The following is a 12,900-nucleotide window of genomic DNA, read 5'->3' as shown; positions in this document are numbered from 1 at the left end:
TTGAGGCAGGTTCCCCTGTTGTCCCCTCTTTACCAGGCTTGGCTTACCTCACAAAGTGATACGGGGGTGCACAGAAGGGATTCCTTTCAGATGAAACTAAACCAGCAGACAGGCTCCAGAGCCAGAGCCAAGGCAACCACTAACGGGCATTCAGGACTTGGGACCAGATGAGCTACTCTGACGTAAACGCCCTGACACATACCCGGCGCAGATGCCGGGTTCCTCAGCACTAACCGTTTTGCTGGAAACATGTTACTTGCTCGAGTTGCCCCCAGAGCCAGAGATATATCCCTCTAAGGAGGTACTCTACCTAAGTTACATGCATGCTATCTTTTAATGATGATGGAAATTACAGTCACTACAGTCACAGCTCCTCTCTCTCATCCCCCTAAACATAATGGCTAGGGAGAGATGCAGAACGCTTCCTCCTTTTCTGCAGACAAGCCCCAGATGTGACAGTGCTTGCTCTTTTTACAAGGAGGGGTGATATATTCCCCTGCCTTCTCTCTTGCTAGCTCCCTGATTCTGGGGCTTGAAGCTGCACACTGACCTAACTCCCCAAGACAGGATGTTGCCCACACTCAGAATATCCCAACAGCCACCCTGGGGCAAAGAAGCAGCCATGGATTATAAATCCTGGACTGCCCACTTCTTGGAGCACTTTCCAAAAAAATCTTTTTTGAAAATATGGGTGTCACCATGGCAAGCTTCTAATGAGCACAAGGCAGTCTCTTAGGCTAATTGTGGGTCAGCCACGAAATGGTAACTGGTCTAACTGTGGGTCAGGCATGAGGTAAGAAGCCTTCCAGCCTTTCTGGGAAACTCAAGAAGCTCATGACCTAAGTCTGCATCACAGTGAAAGGCAGGTAGGAGGCAAACACGTATCCTCCTCAGAAGCATGCTTCTGGATACCTATGGAAGTCGAGCTCTTGCTCACAGGAAGTGCTGAGGTCAAGACCAGAAATGCCGAGGGAGTTCAGGCTGCTGGGAGGCTGGATGATGCTGGAAAGCAGACACTGTCTAGGGCTTAAACGTGATCTGGAAACATGACCTAACAGGGGACGGTAAAGCACGCCTTTTGAAAAAGTTTTAAACAAAATTTCAGTGAATTACTGACTGATACAAGGTAGGTGTCTTCTGGGGTCTGAGCTAAACTTTAACCAAACATTCCTGCTGACAAAGCAAAACCCAAAGCAGCCCTAAGGCAAGTGACATCCTCATGTCATCCCAGTCTTTCTGTGAAGGTATTACTCTAGGGCTGTAGTGACTCTGCGACATTGTGCTGCCTCAGCAGCAAGCATAGTAAAATAAAACAACTCACCTGGATTAATATTTTGAGACAGCTGCTGCGCTGCAGCAAACATACTCGATGACGATTCTAGAAACTGCAGAAGAAACAAATGAGAAGATAAAGGTACCATTACTATGTTTAGTATTTTATAAGGTAACATTTTAAATAACACATTTCTGTATTTTAAATGCCAAGATAGTCTAGCTTGACCTACACAGATGCGTTCCTTGGCATTTTCTTGCATTAACTCCTGTTCAATTTAGTACATGCTTTTGAATTAGAGAATTTTTAGGAAATCCTTCTATCTGGATTTAAAAATTTCCATTGCTAGTAAGGCCATCAAAACTTCAGTAAACTGCTTAAGTGATTAATGACAATTAAAAAAAAATACACCCTATTTCTAGGCTGAACTTCTTTGGCTTTGACTTGAATGAAACAAACGTATCTAGCCCCATATTCTCCATTAATAAGACATCAGCTGTCAAATACTCCCAATTTTGCTATTTCTAAGATTACATTTGAGCTATTTTGATCTCTCCTTTTTCATTTAGTATTAACAGAACATCATCGTCAAATTTGGAAAGGTAAAGAGTACAAAAACCTTCCTAAAAGCAGAAAACTTTGCAGAAGTCCATGAAGTATTACTACAGAAAGTTATTTTCTTCAGGACACAGCCAAGCCTGACAAACATACAGCCTGACAAACAAAGCTGTTCTTCCTGGAATCCAGGACATAAAAGCTTTCAAGTCCCCACAAACCATTATGTGCTTTGTCACTGGGGCACAGACAAGAGTAAGACTAAGAGCTTATACCCAGAAATGTTTGAGACCTCAGAGGAAGATGAATGTTTAAATGTGACATAAATCAGAAGTATGAGTGAGAAAAAATTCCCTACTTTTACAAGATCGTGTGATAACTCATTGTTATCTACTAAGTTACTACACAGTTAAATACAAACAACCAGTAAAAGTTAAAGCAATCATGAAACCACCAAGCTGCTGGTATCTTGGCCTGGAGAGAATTTGCAAACCTGGTGCCCCGGAGGCATTATTGCGTACCTGAGCTATTTTTGTTTTCTTCTGCTGAAATTTGCAAAGGCGCAATATCCGTGTCCCTGACTGGTCGCTGAACTGTTCGTGGAAGGGGTGCAGCAGCTGAACAGTCTCTCCAAAGCTTCAGAGAAAAAAAGTTATAGTGTGAAACTAGTACTTGCACTCTGCTCTAAGAATCTTAAGTGTCTATATTTAAAATAAACTCACCTATACACAGCAATTTGTCCCACTTCTAGAAGAGTCAGTGCATTCCCAATAACTGCCAGGGATTCATACGCAAGCTATTAAAGAAGGAAGTTAAATCAAAAATGGGGTACTACAAGTTTTTCTCAATTCAGTATTCAATATGAAAAACATTACTGAAATTATTTTTCAGTATCTAGTAAAATAAATGAAGAGGCTGCCTATCTTTTTTTTCCTGTTATATTTGTGAGGTAGTTATTGACATAAAAACACACTTCTATTTCAGGACTTTTGCTGACTGACTTAGACAGTGAGACCACTTGAGGCAGGCTCTTGAGGCAGGCTAGTGAAATTAAGACTGAAGGAAACATGCATTTTTCATAAAAGCCTACATGAGAGCTATGATGAACTAATCCCCCCATGAACTACACAGCTAAGAAAACTACAAAAATAATTTTCCAGTGGACATGCAGACCTCTGTCTAATGAGTTTAATATCTTCTCCTTTCAGTTAAATTTCACCGACCTTTTAGCAACAAATGTTAGGCATGAAGTCACAAGAATTCAAACCCATGGACCAGAAAAATAACTGCCCCAGAATCACCAGTCAGCTTTCCAACAGCCACCACTTCTGCATGAAGCAGGTGCATCAGCCAGGGATGGTTTCTTCATAGGCTTTCCAAAGTGTTTTTTTTGTGGTTGTTTTGTTTTTACCTGTTTAGAATGATTGTCTATCATACTAGAGGAATCATCAATAGCCAAGCAAATCTGGTACTGTCGTTTACTGGGCTTGGTCCTTCGCAACCAGATCTTATCCTTCCGGAACTGACTGGCAATATAGGGAATCACTTTGCGCATGTTCAATCTTTTCCCTGTTCTGTAGTCTCCTCTGAAAGTTAAGGAAGAAAAATACACAGTTACAGGGCTTATCAAAAATACCTCATTCCAGAGATCCTGACCTCTGCAGCATATGCAGCAAAATACTTACAATATTTTAGGAAATTAAGTAAAGTAAGTAAATAAGGATTGCTATTTCTGACTATCGGTATTTAGGTATAAATAAAAATAAAACAAAAACAAAAACGCCCGTATTTCTAATACAAGATTGATGTTCTGTGCTCTTAGAAGTTCTTAAACATAAGTACCTAAAATGGAACGCCTTGCATTTAGACCCCTCCAGTTTGAAACAACATTGTTATCATTTTGACATTTATCATCATCTGTGACTCAACAGCATTTCACAGGTTTAAGTTGGTTTGATCAGCAGTTGCACAGGAGAAAAAAAGACAGGAGACAGTATCCTCAGGTAAGCAGTTACCACTACATCGCATTTGTGTTTCATAAAATAGCCTGAAGTTCCAATACAGAAGTAAAACTAATGCATTTGCAAATAGGAATAATTGCTACAAAGTAAGAACAAAACTGAGCTGTAAGTGTAGAGATGTAAAATACCCCCTCAAAACAGGCGTTCAAAGAAAATTCAGAAAGACCCAACTTACTTCAACTTGGCTGCCTGAGTGGGTTCCAATATGAGGCGTAGCTGTTCACAAAGCTGCTGTGACAGAGGAGCTGTCAGTACTAAATACCTCTGCCACATCTGGGCTGCTTCCTTCTCCTAAATCATACATCACAGAAAAAAAATAAAAAGTGAATTCTGTAAAAAGTTGGGAAGCACTGCCTGAAAGAGAAAAACTTCTATGTACCAAGAAGGGGTTAGTATCAGCTGAAACTATACAGGGGTCTTGTAAGCATTTGCTTTAGAATAAGAATGTTCCCTGCTGCTACAAAACTACAGTGTACAGTGATTGTTCCTCTAGGAACTTGGGCATTGCTGTTGATACAAGAAATCTTGCAGTGGCTACCATCTGGTAGTTCACATTGCATGAAGGCAAGCCATGGGAATAGGGTGCTTGGGGATATGTTTTAGTGGTAGACTTGGTGCTGTTACATGATGGCTGGACTGATGATCTTATGGGTCTTTTCCAACCTGAATGATTCTATGATAAAGGTTCTCTATCAGCCCGCAAAAATAACATTACTTAAATTAATTGTAATTCAGCACAATGATTAAGTCTCTACACTGGCAATTTCATATTTGGAAGTCCTTCCTGAATGGCTTATTATTCATGACTAGGACAGTCAGAGCAAGTATCTACCACCAGATTCTGGTTCTCTTACTCAAACTCCACCGCTGCAAGTGATGAAGGCAGCTTGTGTTAATCACAATTTGGTGAAAGCTGCATCCAGCACTTAACTACAGGTGACAACTCAAAATGGAATGAGCTTGGCAGGGCCAAGAAAAGCATTTTTAATGATGCAAGTTTTAGAAGTCGTTATCAACAGAGTAACTTTCTGCAAATAGCACACAGCATGTTCAAAACAAGATCTGAAACATTACCCTGCTTTAAGAATACTGTTGTTTATTAGATAATAAGTTAAACATAACAAAACCCAGCATTTAGATCACACAATTTTGAATGTTTAGATTCCATCCTGCTTGACTTCCTCAACACTTCACCAGTAAAACAAGATAAAACAATGAATTGTAGGATTCTTAAGACAGAGTTGACACTAAAATGAGGTCACTAACCTCCTCTGGAGTTCCAGACTGCTGTGTTTGCCAAGCTTCCAACTGCCTTTCAAGTTCTTTTCTTAGCTCTTCAGGATCTCTAATGATGTGCTAGAAGTGCAGTTACAAGATTTATGAGACAGTAAAATAAGTTCATGTATCTGCTGGTCCCCGAACTATCAAACAGGAAAAGTGCTTTGTTCTTATTCCTTTAGACACAATAACACCTGAAAGATTTGCATGAAGATTTCACTCTAAATCTCATTTTTTGTTAGCTTCCATGTACACGAAGTATAAATACCCCCCCCCCAATACCTACCTATAAACAAAGCCAGGCATTTCTATACAGACATTGAAAATAATCAAGCACAGAACCACAATTTGAATGAACTATCCTGCCAAACACCAGATCTAATGCCAGTGTAATGGAGATCAAACTATTTAATACTACATAGCATTATCTGCCAAAATAAAATATTCTTCAGTTAATGACAGTTTTTTAAAAAAATCATAATTCAAACCACTTCAAAAGGCTTGAATGACACCTTCCTCTTAACTTGCCAGCACATACAGTTTGATAAGCCATTCTGTTAAAGGATACCTAATCTATATTACATTACTTCAACTTCTATTGTAATTTCAGCGACTTCTGTTCCTTACTTTTAAAACCGTAACTTCGACAGACATACATGGTCTGCATAACCTACAGGTTTACTGGGTTAAGAAATATAAGCCTGTGAATGCAAATTCGACAGTATCAGTAACTTAAATCCTTCAGAAGCAGCAACAATATCACTTGTCACCTACTGCAGGCTTAAGGAAGGGAGGAAGAATGTACATGCATGGGGCTTCTTCCCTCTCTCTCTCCTGCTGAAAGATGACATTTGCACTTTTCCCCAACGTTTCTCCTTTACTCTTTAAGTGATACTGCAACAGCTCCCCCTCCTGTTTCAGGTTTTGCATGTCAGCTGAATAAAAGCACCAATCTATTCTGACAGAAGCAGAACGCACTTGCATTCAGCAGCCTTTTCCCAAAGGGCTATCATTTCACATTCAGCATTAAGGTAGAAATATCAGGTCTAGCTGACACATGATGTGTATAGGAACAACCTTCTGTGGTGTGCATAGAAACAGTAAGGTAATTCCCTCAAAGTACGTACTCAGGACACACTGTGTGGACATTCAGTACTTCTCAAAAACAAACACTGGAAGTATTAATTCTTCATCAACACCACCAACTGCTTCTATGCCATAACCTTGTGACAGAATGTGCTTTTCACAGCTACCACTACCAATTGGAAAACTGTTGTACAAAGATCTAGGAATAAGATCTAGACTATAACAGTGTAGTTTTTAATTGCAAAGCTTGTAAAAGGCTTGCAAATGTTCTAGAATGTTTGCAATTAGCTTTAAGGAAGCAGTGTGTTGCAATGATGAAACTGAAGTTAATTTTTTTTGTCCAAAGTGGTATTTTAAGGTCACTGACACATAGCTGTCTCATCATTCTAAACCCTTTATCTTAAGGTCACAAACCCTTACCTATTGCTTTCTGCTCCACTCAAATGTTTTATCAGGAGATTCATCTGGGCAAAACAGTTCTCGGCAGTTACAAACAAAAGGTTTCTTTTCAGGAGTGAGGATGGGATCTTACTACTAAGGATGCAGAGGAATTTCCATTTTAAATGCATCATTCAGCTGCATATACAACAGTTGGTATTGTGTTACTTTTCATGTGCTATTAAAGAAAAGCACAATACTGAGTTATCTGAATCAATGTAATTCTAAACTTCGGCGTTCACAGTGTCATTAACTCAGGTTAATGAAAACAGTTTCTGTACTGTTAAGAAGATGCATTAGGCATCATACCTGGGAAGTATCCATCAAAAACTGATGGGCTGTATGTATGGTAGAGTCCTTGCTTCTCTCTGGCTTCTCTTCAATCACTTTTGGTAACTTTTCTGTTGTAGGGTCACTGACATCTTCAGAGTCAAAATTCTGCATCTCAGGCTCCACTTCACCTGGTCCTACAATCACAAAGTTGTGGGTCACAGAATACAGCAATCGATATTGCATCTTGACTCTTTTCAAAGTCTCTCACAACGTTCTGTAAAGCTCAGGCATTATTTTTTAAGAGAACTGCACAGATGTTAAGACAGTTCTAAGAACAGAGTGAATAAAAGACCTTGCAACTCAGAGAACAAACCATTTTGCAAAACAAAACAAGTGCTAGTGAACAAATCTTTAATGCTTGAAAATTCCATCAGTGATGTACGTTTTTCAACCTACACAGCCTCTCTGACCAAGTGACGGGAAGTATAAAACAATTTGAGAACATTCACAAAATGATCATTTAAAAGATAACCTCAATCTTTTCTTTTCTCATTTTTTACTCCCTACTTTAGTAATGGAACAATTTCCTGTAAATCAGAATTCATTTTACAAATAAAGGACCGGACTAAAGATTTTCTTTTATTCTTGTTTCTACACCGTTAAACAACTATTTTTTAAAATTTTGTTATTTTTAAGAACTATTCTAAGAACAAAGCATGACTTGCTTACAACACTCAAATGTTTCAGTACATACTGTTCGAGAATTACATGGAAAAAACAAATAGACTGCTTACATGTATGCCTGTACCAGAAATTTCTTATTAGATTTAAGTGAAGAGATTAAACCTGAGGAGAGTGGGAAAAAAGGCAAATTCAGGCTGGTAAAACTCATCTTCTCTCTCCAGCCAGCTTTTGTGTTGTTTGATATGAAAACTATTCAAACTTCCAGGCTATAGTGCCATTTACTTAAATTCACCAAAATTAAAGTTCTGTGAGGAAGCTCAGTTTTATTTCATTTTCCACTTATGAAAGGAAGTAGTGAGACAATGACACTACAGTGCTACGTCACCTGATATTGGTCAGTGCTCCATTTTGTGATGTTTTATCCAAAGTTACAAATAAAAAAAGTTGAATTATGTGGTGCTGATGCTGGTGTCACTGGAATCTGTTGTTATATGCCCATTAATTGTGTTTAAGACTGTGAAAAAATGCTTGATTTTCACTTCTTCAAAGAAGTCCATAAAGATTAGAGACCTTTAACTTGAAAGAAAGCAGCAAACCACTCTGTCAGTTAACCGATTTAGAAAAAAGGCTAATGCTGGCTACCAGGCCAGAGTAACAATACCATTGCAGAAAAATCCACTGATAGCAGATGTTTTAATCTTATAGAATGTATCCACTACATGCAAATGCAAATACCTACATACATATATTTAGACATGCACATTTTTGTGTGTTTATTATGGTTTTAGGTTAACATACCAGGATTTTTAGAGGCAGTAGACTTCGATTCTGGCTTCAGCTCCTCTGTGTCTACTGCTGTGAGATCCTCGTTGTTCTGCATTTCTGTTTCCATAGCTGCATCTTCAGAATCTCCCTCTTCGTTTTCATTTAGAGGCAAAATAGGTTTCTCCTGCTCCTTGCTAGCCACATCTGTAGAAAGGCAACAAGACTCATTAAAGAAGGAAAGGAAGGAAAGAGTGACAAAGAGAAGTGACAAAAAAAATTACTGCACTTTGAGGCCATTGCATCTAAGTTCTACTGAACTTCACAACAGATCTGAGCTATTGTCTCAAAACATTTATCTTTCACTGTGCTGTGCTATGTTGTGTCAATGAGCTATTGCTCTGAAAATCTGAATAATAAAGCAAACTAATTACTTTCATAGAAAACAATTTAATTAAAATCAGTTTAGAGCAGTACTTTTAAAGAGTCACCAATTTGTTTGATACAGAATAAAGAACCTCTTGCATATTTTGAACATGTGGTAGCAATGTGGGCCTCAAAATACATGCAATGAGAGAAAAGATTTTAAATAGGTTTAACAAACTAAAATCCCATTTTTATGAGTGAATGCAGTATTTTCAAACGTAATCATTAGCCTGCACCTGATTACCAAAGACAGCATTCATTGCAATGAAATAGTGCTATGTCTTGTAAAGCAAGAACGTTAAATGTGACCATCAAAAAAAACAAAATCACCCAAAAGACTGCAGTAAATAAGAGCTTTGGGATTGGATTCTGGAATGACAACTTTTTACACTCAAATACCACCATACCGTAGGTCTGTGCATCATAGCATTCAGAACCTTCTTTAATATGCTCAAATGCATCAGCCTCCTCCACGTTTTGTTTAGATTGGGTTGTATTCTGCTTTGCTTCACTGCTGGATTCTATGGTTCTCAGTCGCTTGTGGATGTGCTCATTGTGATCTCCCATGGAGCGCTCATTGTCTGCCTGACCAGGTTTCCTCTTGAAACTCTGAGCAAAAAAAAAAAAACACACTTCAAGTGATGTGCAGACTAACACAGATTAGAACCCAAGTTCTAACAAGGAGAAACAGACCTGCGTATTTGCTGGTTAAGTCATTCAAATTAGGTACAAAGCTTAAAAAAAGATAAAAGAAAAAGAAAAGCACAAAAAAAGAAAATAATGATTAAGAAGAACAAGATAAACCTGTGTATTCTTTCTGCTTTGCTTTTCAGAAGCCATCCGGGCCATGCGTGTGGATTCATGGCCTTCTGACTGATTTGCACTTGCAGCTCCACTTCCATATTCCTGAGGCACACACAAAAAAATTGAAATTGTAACTGAAAAAGTATTTAGCAAACATTGTAGACAAATCATTGTAGACAAATTTTAGAAATTGAACTGAAATGCTATGCAACCTTCCTGTGCTAATGAAGAATGGCTCAGAACTGCAAACACTGGCAGACATGACAGACGTGCAGACCAAGAATTAGCCTAAACCTACCACACACTTCGCTGCTAAGAAGATATCTTCATTTTTCTTTTTAGGTCAATTTCTAAACAGTGTTCTAAAATTGCATCTTAGACACTTCTTCAAATATGGCAGCAGTTCTTTGATTGTAGCTTAAAAACATACAGATCCAGCATTTCCTAATCAGACACCTCCACATAGCTTACCTCTTTAGATTGATCTTTTTCTGAAGCCTCCCCAGCTAGTTCTACAGCACTGTCACTCTGCAGGTTTTCTTGCCCAGTCTGCCCTTGTGTTTCGTGCTCCATTCTTTCCTCAGACTCAGGAATCTGCTCATCTGTCTCCGGATTATCTTTGTCCTCCTCTGCCTGAAATAAGATCAGTTTATTTTAACATTCTAAAAAGCATGGGGAAGCAGAAGGCCGAGGAGGTAACGGGAATGCAAGTAGCAGAAATATAGCAAATGAATAGTAAGCAGATTATGTCATCTTCATAAGAATTCTTACTAACATCCCACCACAATATCAAGTTTGTCTCAAAGTAATAGAAGACAATGAAGTCTCAGGAGAAAAAAAAAATACAGGCTTTTATTTATCACTCTGTACCTGAGGTTGAAGGCCTTGGTCGGCAGCAGGGATTCCCTTCTCTTTCTCCTCTTCAGCAGATTCATTTTCTTCCTCATCAGGTGGTTGCGACTCTTCCTCTTCTGCTTCCTCAGTGTTCTCAGTATTTCCTTCTTGTTCATCAGCATCTTTCTCCCCTTCATCTTCCTCTTCCTCTTTGTCTTCAGAAATGCCTTCTTCAGCAGGTTCAGCATTTTGATCACCTTCTTTTTCTGCCTCACCATTATCCTCTTCTTTCTGATCTTCTGTATTCTCTGCCTCGTTTAAGTCAGCAGGTTTCTCATCTATTTCAAAAGTATTCTCTTCTTCTGCATCAAAAAAATCAGAAATGTATACAAAGCTTTCAGTGAAATACAGAGAGAGTGGATATTAGTGATACAAACAGAACAAACCTACGCAACCTATCAGAAAAATCTTACAGAAAAAATACTGAGAATTCTGTACATAGAATCTATGGTTTCCTACAGCAGGTAATTTAAGTGTCACAATTAGTTTGTAGCTGACAACACAAGGATACATTTTAATCTACCATGCTTGATGGTCAGTTGATTTTAAGTGCAAATGGTTCTAAGTATCAGGGAAAAAAATAAAACAAAACCCAAGAAACAAGGAGCTTCTATAATAAATTAGCATGTATCACTGGGATGACATCAGAAAACTTTCTCCACAGTGTTTTAAAGGCAAGTAAAAAAAGTTGTAATGTTGAATTCTAGCCTGCATTTGGTAGCCTATTTTGACATGCAGAACTGAAATTGCAGCTTCTTGTTATATAGAATTCTACCACCATCTCTCTTCTCTTTATAGAGAAGAAAAGCTCATTATCTGACTCTTCCTCCACTATTTCCACTTGGCTTTCATCTGGGAATCCGTAGAGAGATTTTCAGCTGTACCTTCACCTTCTTTCTCCTCATCATCACTCTTCTCATCATTCTCCAGGTTCAAGTCATCAGGAAGGTCCAAAGGTTCAACTTCAGGCTGCTTTTCTTGCTGGCCATGATAAGGATCTACTTCGTTCTCATCATACTCACGCTGTAACCAAAATAATGAGGAAAAAAGTAACAGGTATATGATAAGTGGGAGGAAGGTACAGATGAGAAGTAAGCCACAAGTGAATTCTCTAGTACACAAAAATACTGAATACAGTATTACATTTTGATCAATTAAAAATTAATTTTCAATGATATGCATCCACACGTATAAACAGCAGAAAAGACTAATTTTTGCAACTTCATCTACATAAATTGGTACTTCTTCAAAACAGCATCATGTGTTCATAGTATTTTCCTAGATGAAGGACTCTGAACAGAATCTACATTCTTGCACATTATGCAGAATCTTCAGACATACAATAGAAAAGTTTTTGGGATGAGTCCCACTGACTTCAGATGCTTCTATTGTTACACACAACAGGACAAGGACTATCTAACCTTTGTCCATCAAAAAAACATCAGTTCAGTGTAAAGCCTTTCTTGGCAGTCATTACACATTCTGATTGGTTCAAACAAAAATTCTTTTGAGTTGAGCATCAGAAAATACACTTATAATGAATACCATGTGTTTTATTTTTTACTCCAAAATGAACTAACTTTTCTGAATGTATTAAATATCTTCACTGTTACATAAAAAACATTTCAAATTCTCAGGAATGCATGACGTGAGCAACAGAATATAGTTTCTCAGCAAGACACTTTATGTAATCCAAGTCATTTTTACCTCATCAATTTGTTCATGGATTTTCTCTTTATTTTCATTGTCCTCTGCTTGATCCTCTTTTTCTTCATCCTTGGGAGGCTGTTTTTTATTATCTTTGGTTCCCGTACCCAAATTGTCATCTTTTGCAACAAGTTCAGAATCTTCCTATTAACCAACAAATCCAGAAGAAGCTCATTATGCTACCTGCTTCTAAAAGTCCGAATAACAAAACACCAACCCCTCCAAGAAAAAGGACACTAAACACTAAATAATTTAGGTTATACTCAAATTATGCCCTTCCAAGACCAAAGAGTCTGGTATGTAAGGGAGTTCCTGGTCTAGGTCATCTCAGGAGTTTAATTCCTTTGATATTCTTCTTCCTACCCCTTTTTTCTCTTTACCTCATCCATTCCTGGTCCATTTTCTTCTGTTTTACTACTGGCATCATCATCATCATCATCATCTTCATCTCCCCAGAGCCTCTCATCCAGCTTATCATCAGCTTCAGCGTTATCAAGATTTCCCATTTGCTTATCCAGCTCCTCCTCTTCCTCCTCATCAGATTTTTCATCATTTTCTGTGTATAGTTCAGAATGTGTCTCAGTACAGAGAAGATAAAACTAACAAACAGCCACACCTAACACCTTAAATTCATCAACTTATGCATTCAGTGATGCAGAAAAAGAAACACATGCACCAACACCCAAAAGAGCGAGGGCC

General features: G+C 38.3%; 1 protein-coding gene across 3 annotated transcripts in view; it reads right to left on the bottom strand.

The window, feature by feature from the left end:
• Window positions 1-12,900, bottom strand: part of MDN1 (midasin AAA ATPase 1) — a 96,310-nt gene that overhangs the window by 3,141 nt on the left and 80,269 nt on the right. For 2 of the 3 annotated variants that reach the window (XM_035320855.1, XM_035320856.1), the window contains exons 86-100: window positions 12,582-12,757; window positions 12,202-12,345; window positions 11,379-11,517; window positions 10,471-10,796; window positions 10,072-10,233; window positions 9,601-9,702; window positions 9,204-9,405; window positions 8,407-8,577; window positions 6,961-7,118; window positions 5,116-5,205; window positions 4,025-4,140; window positions 3,240-3,414; window positions 2,551-2,624; window positions 2,350-2,464; window positions 1,322-1,385 (exon numbers count right to left, since the gene is read on the bottom strand). In XM_035320855.1, the coding sequence (XP_035176746.1) occupies window positions 1,322-1,385; window positions 2,350-2,464; window positions 2,551-2,624; window positions 3,240-3,414; window positions 4,025-4,140; window positions 5,116-5,205; window positions 6,961-7,118; window positions 8,407-8,577; window positions 9,204-9,405; window positions 9,601-9,702; window positions 10,072-10,233; window positions 10,471-10,796; window positions 11,379-11,517; window positions 12,202-12,345; window positions 12,582-12,757 (2,214 nt within the window). The remainder of the gene's footprint in view (window positions 1-1,321; window positions 1,386-2,349; window positions 2,465-2,550; window positions 2,625-3,239; window positions 3,415-4,024; window positions 4,141-5,115; window positions 5,206-6,960; window positions 7,119-8,406; window positions 8,578-9,203; window positions 9,406-9,600; window positions 9,703-10,071; window positions 10,234-10,470; window positions 10,797-11,378; window positions 11,518-12,201; window positions 12,346-12,581; window positions 12,758-12,900) is intronic. The other variant, XM_035320857.1, reaches the window with a different exon arrangement.

This window comes from Oxyura jamaicensis, chromosome 3 (assembly GCF_011077185.1).
Source record: "Oxyura jamaicensis isolate SHBP4307 breed ruddy duck chromosome 3, BPBGC_Ojam_1.0, whole genome shotgun sequence".
NCBI lineage: Eukaryota > Metazoa > Chordata > Aves > Anseriformes > Anatidae > Oxyura > Oxyura jamaicensis.
This window is presented reverse-complemented; position numbering and strand designations above follow the sequence as displayed.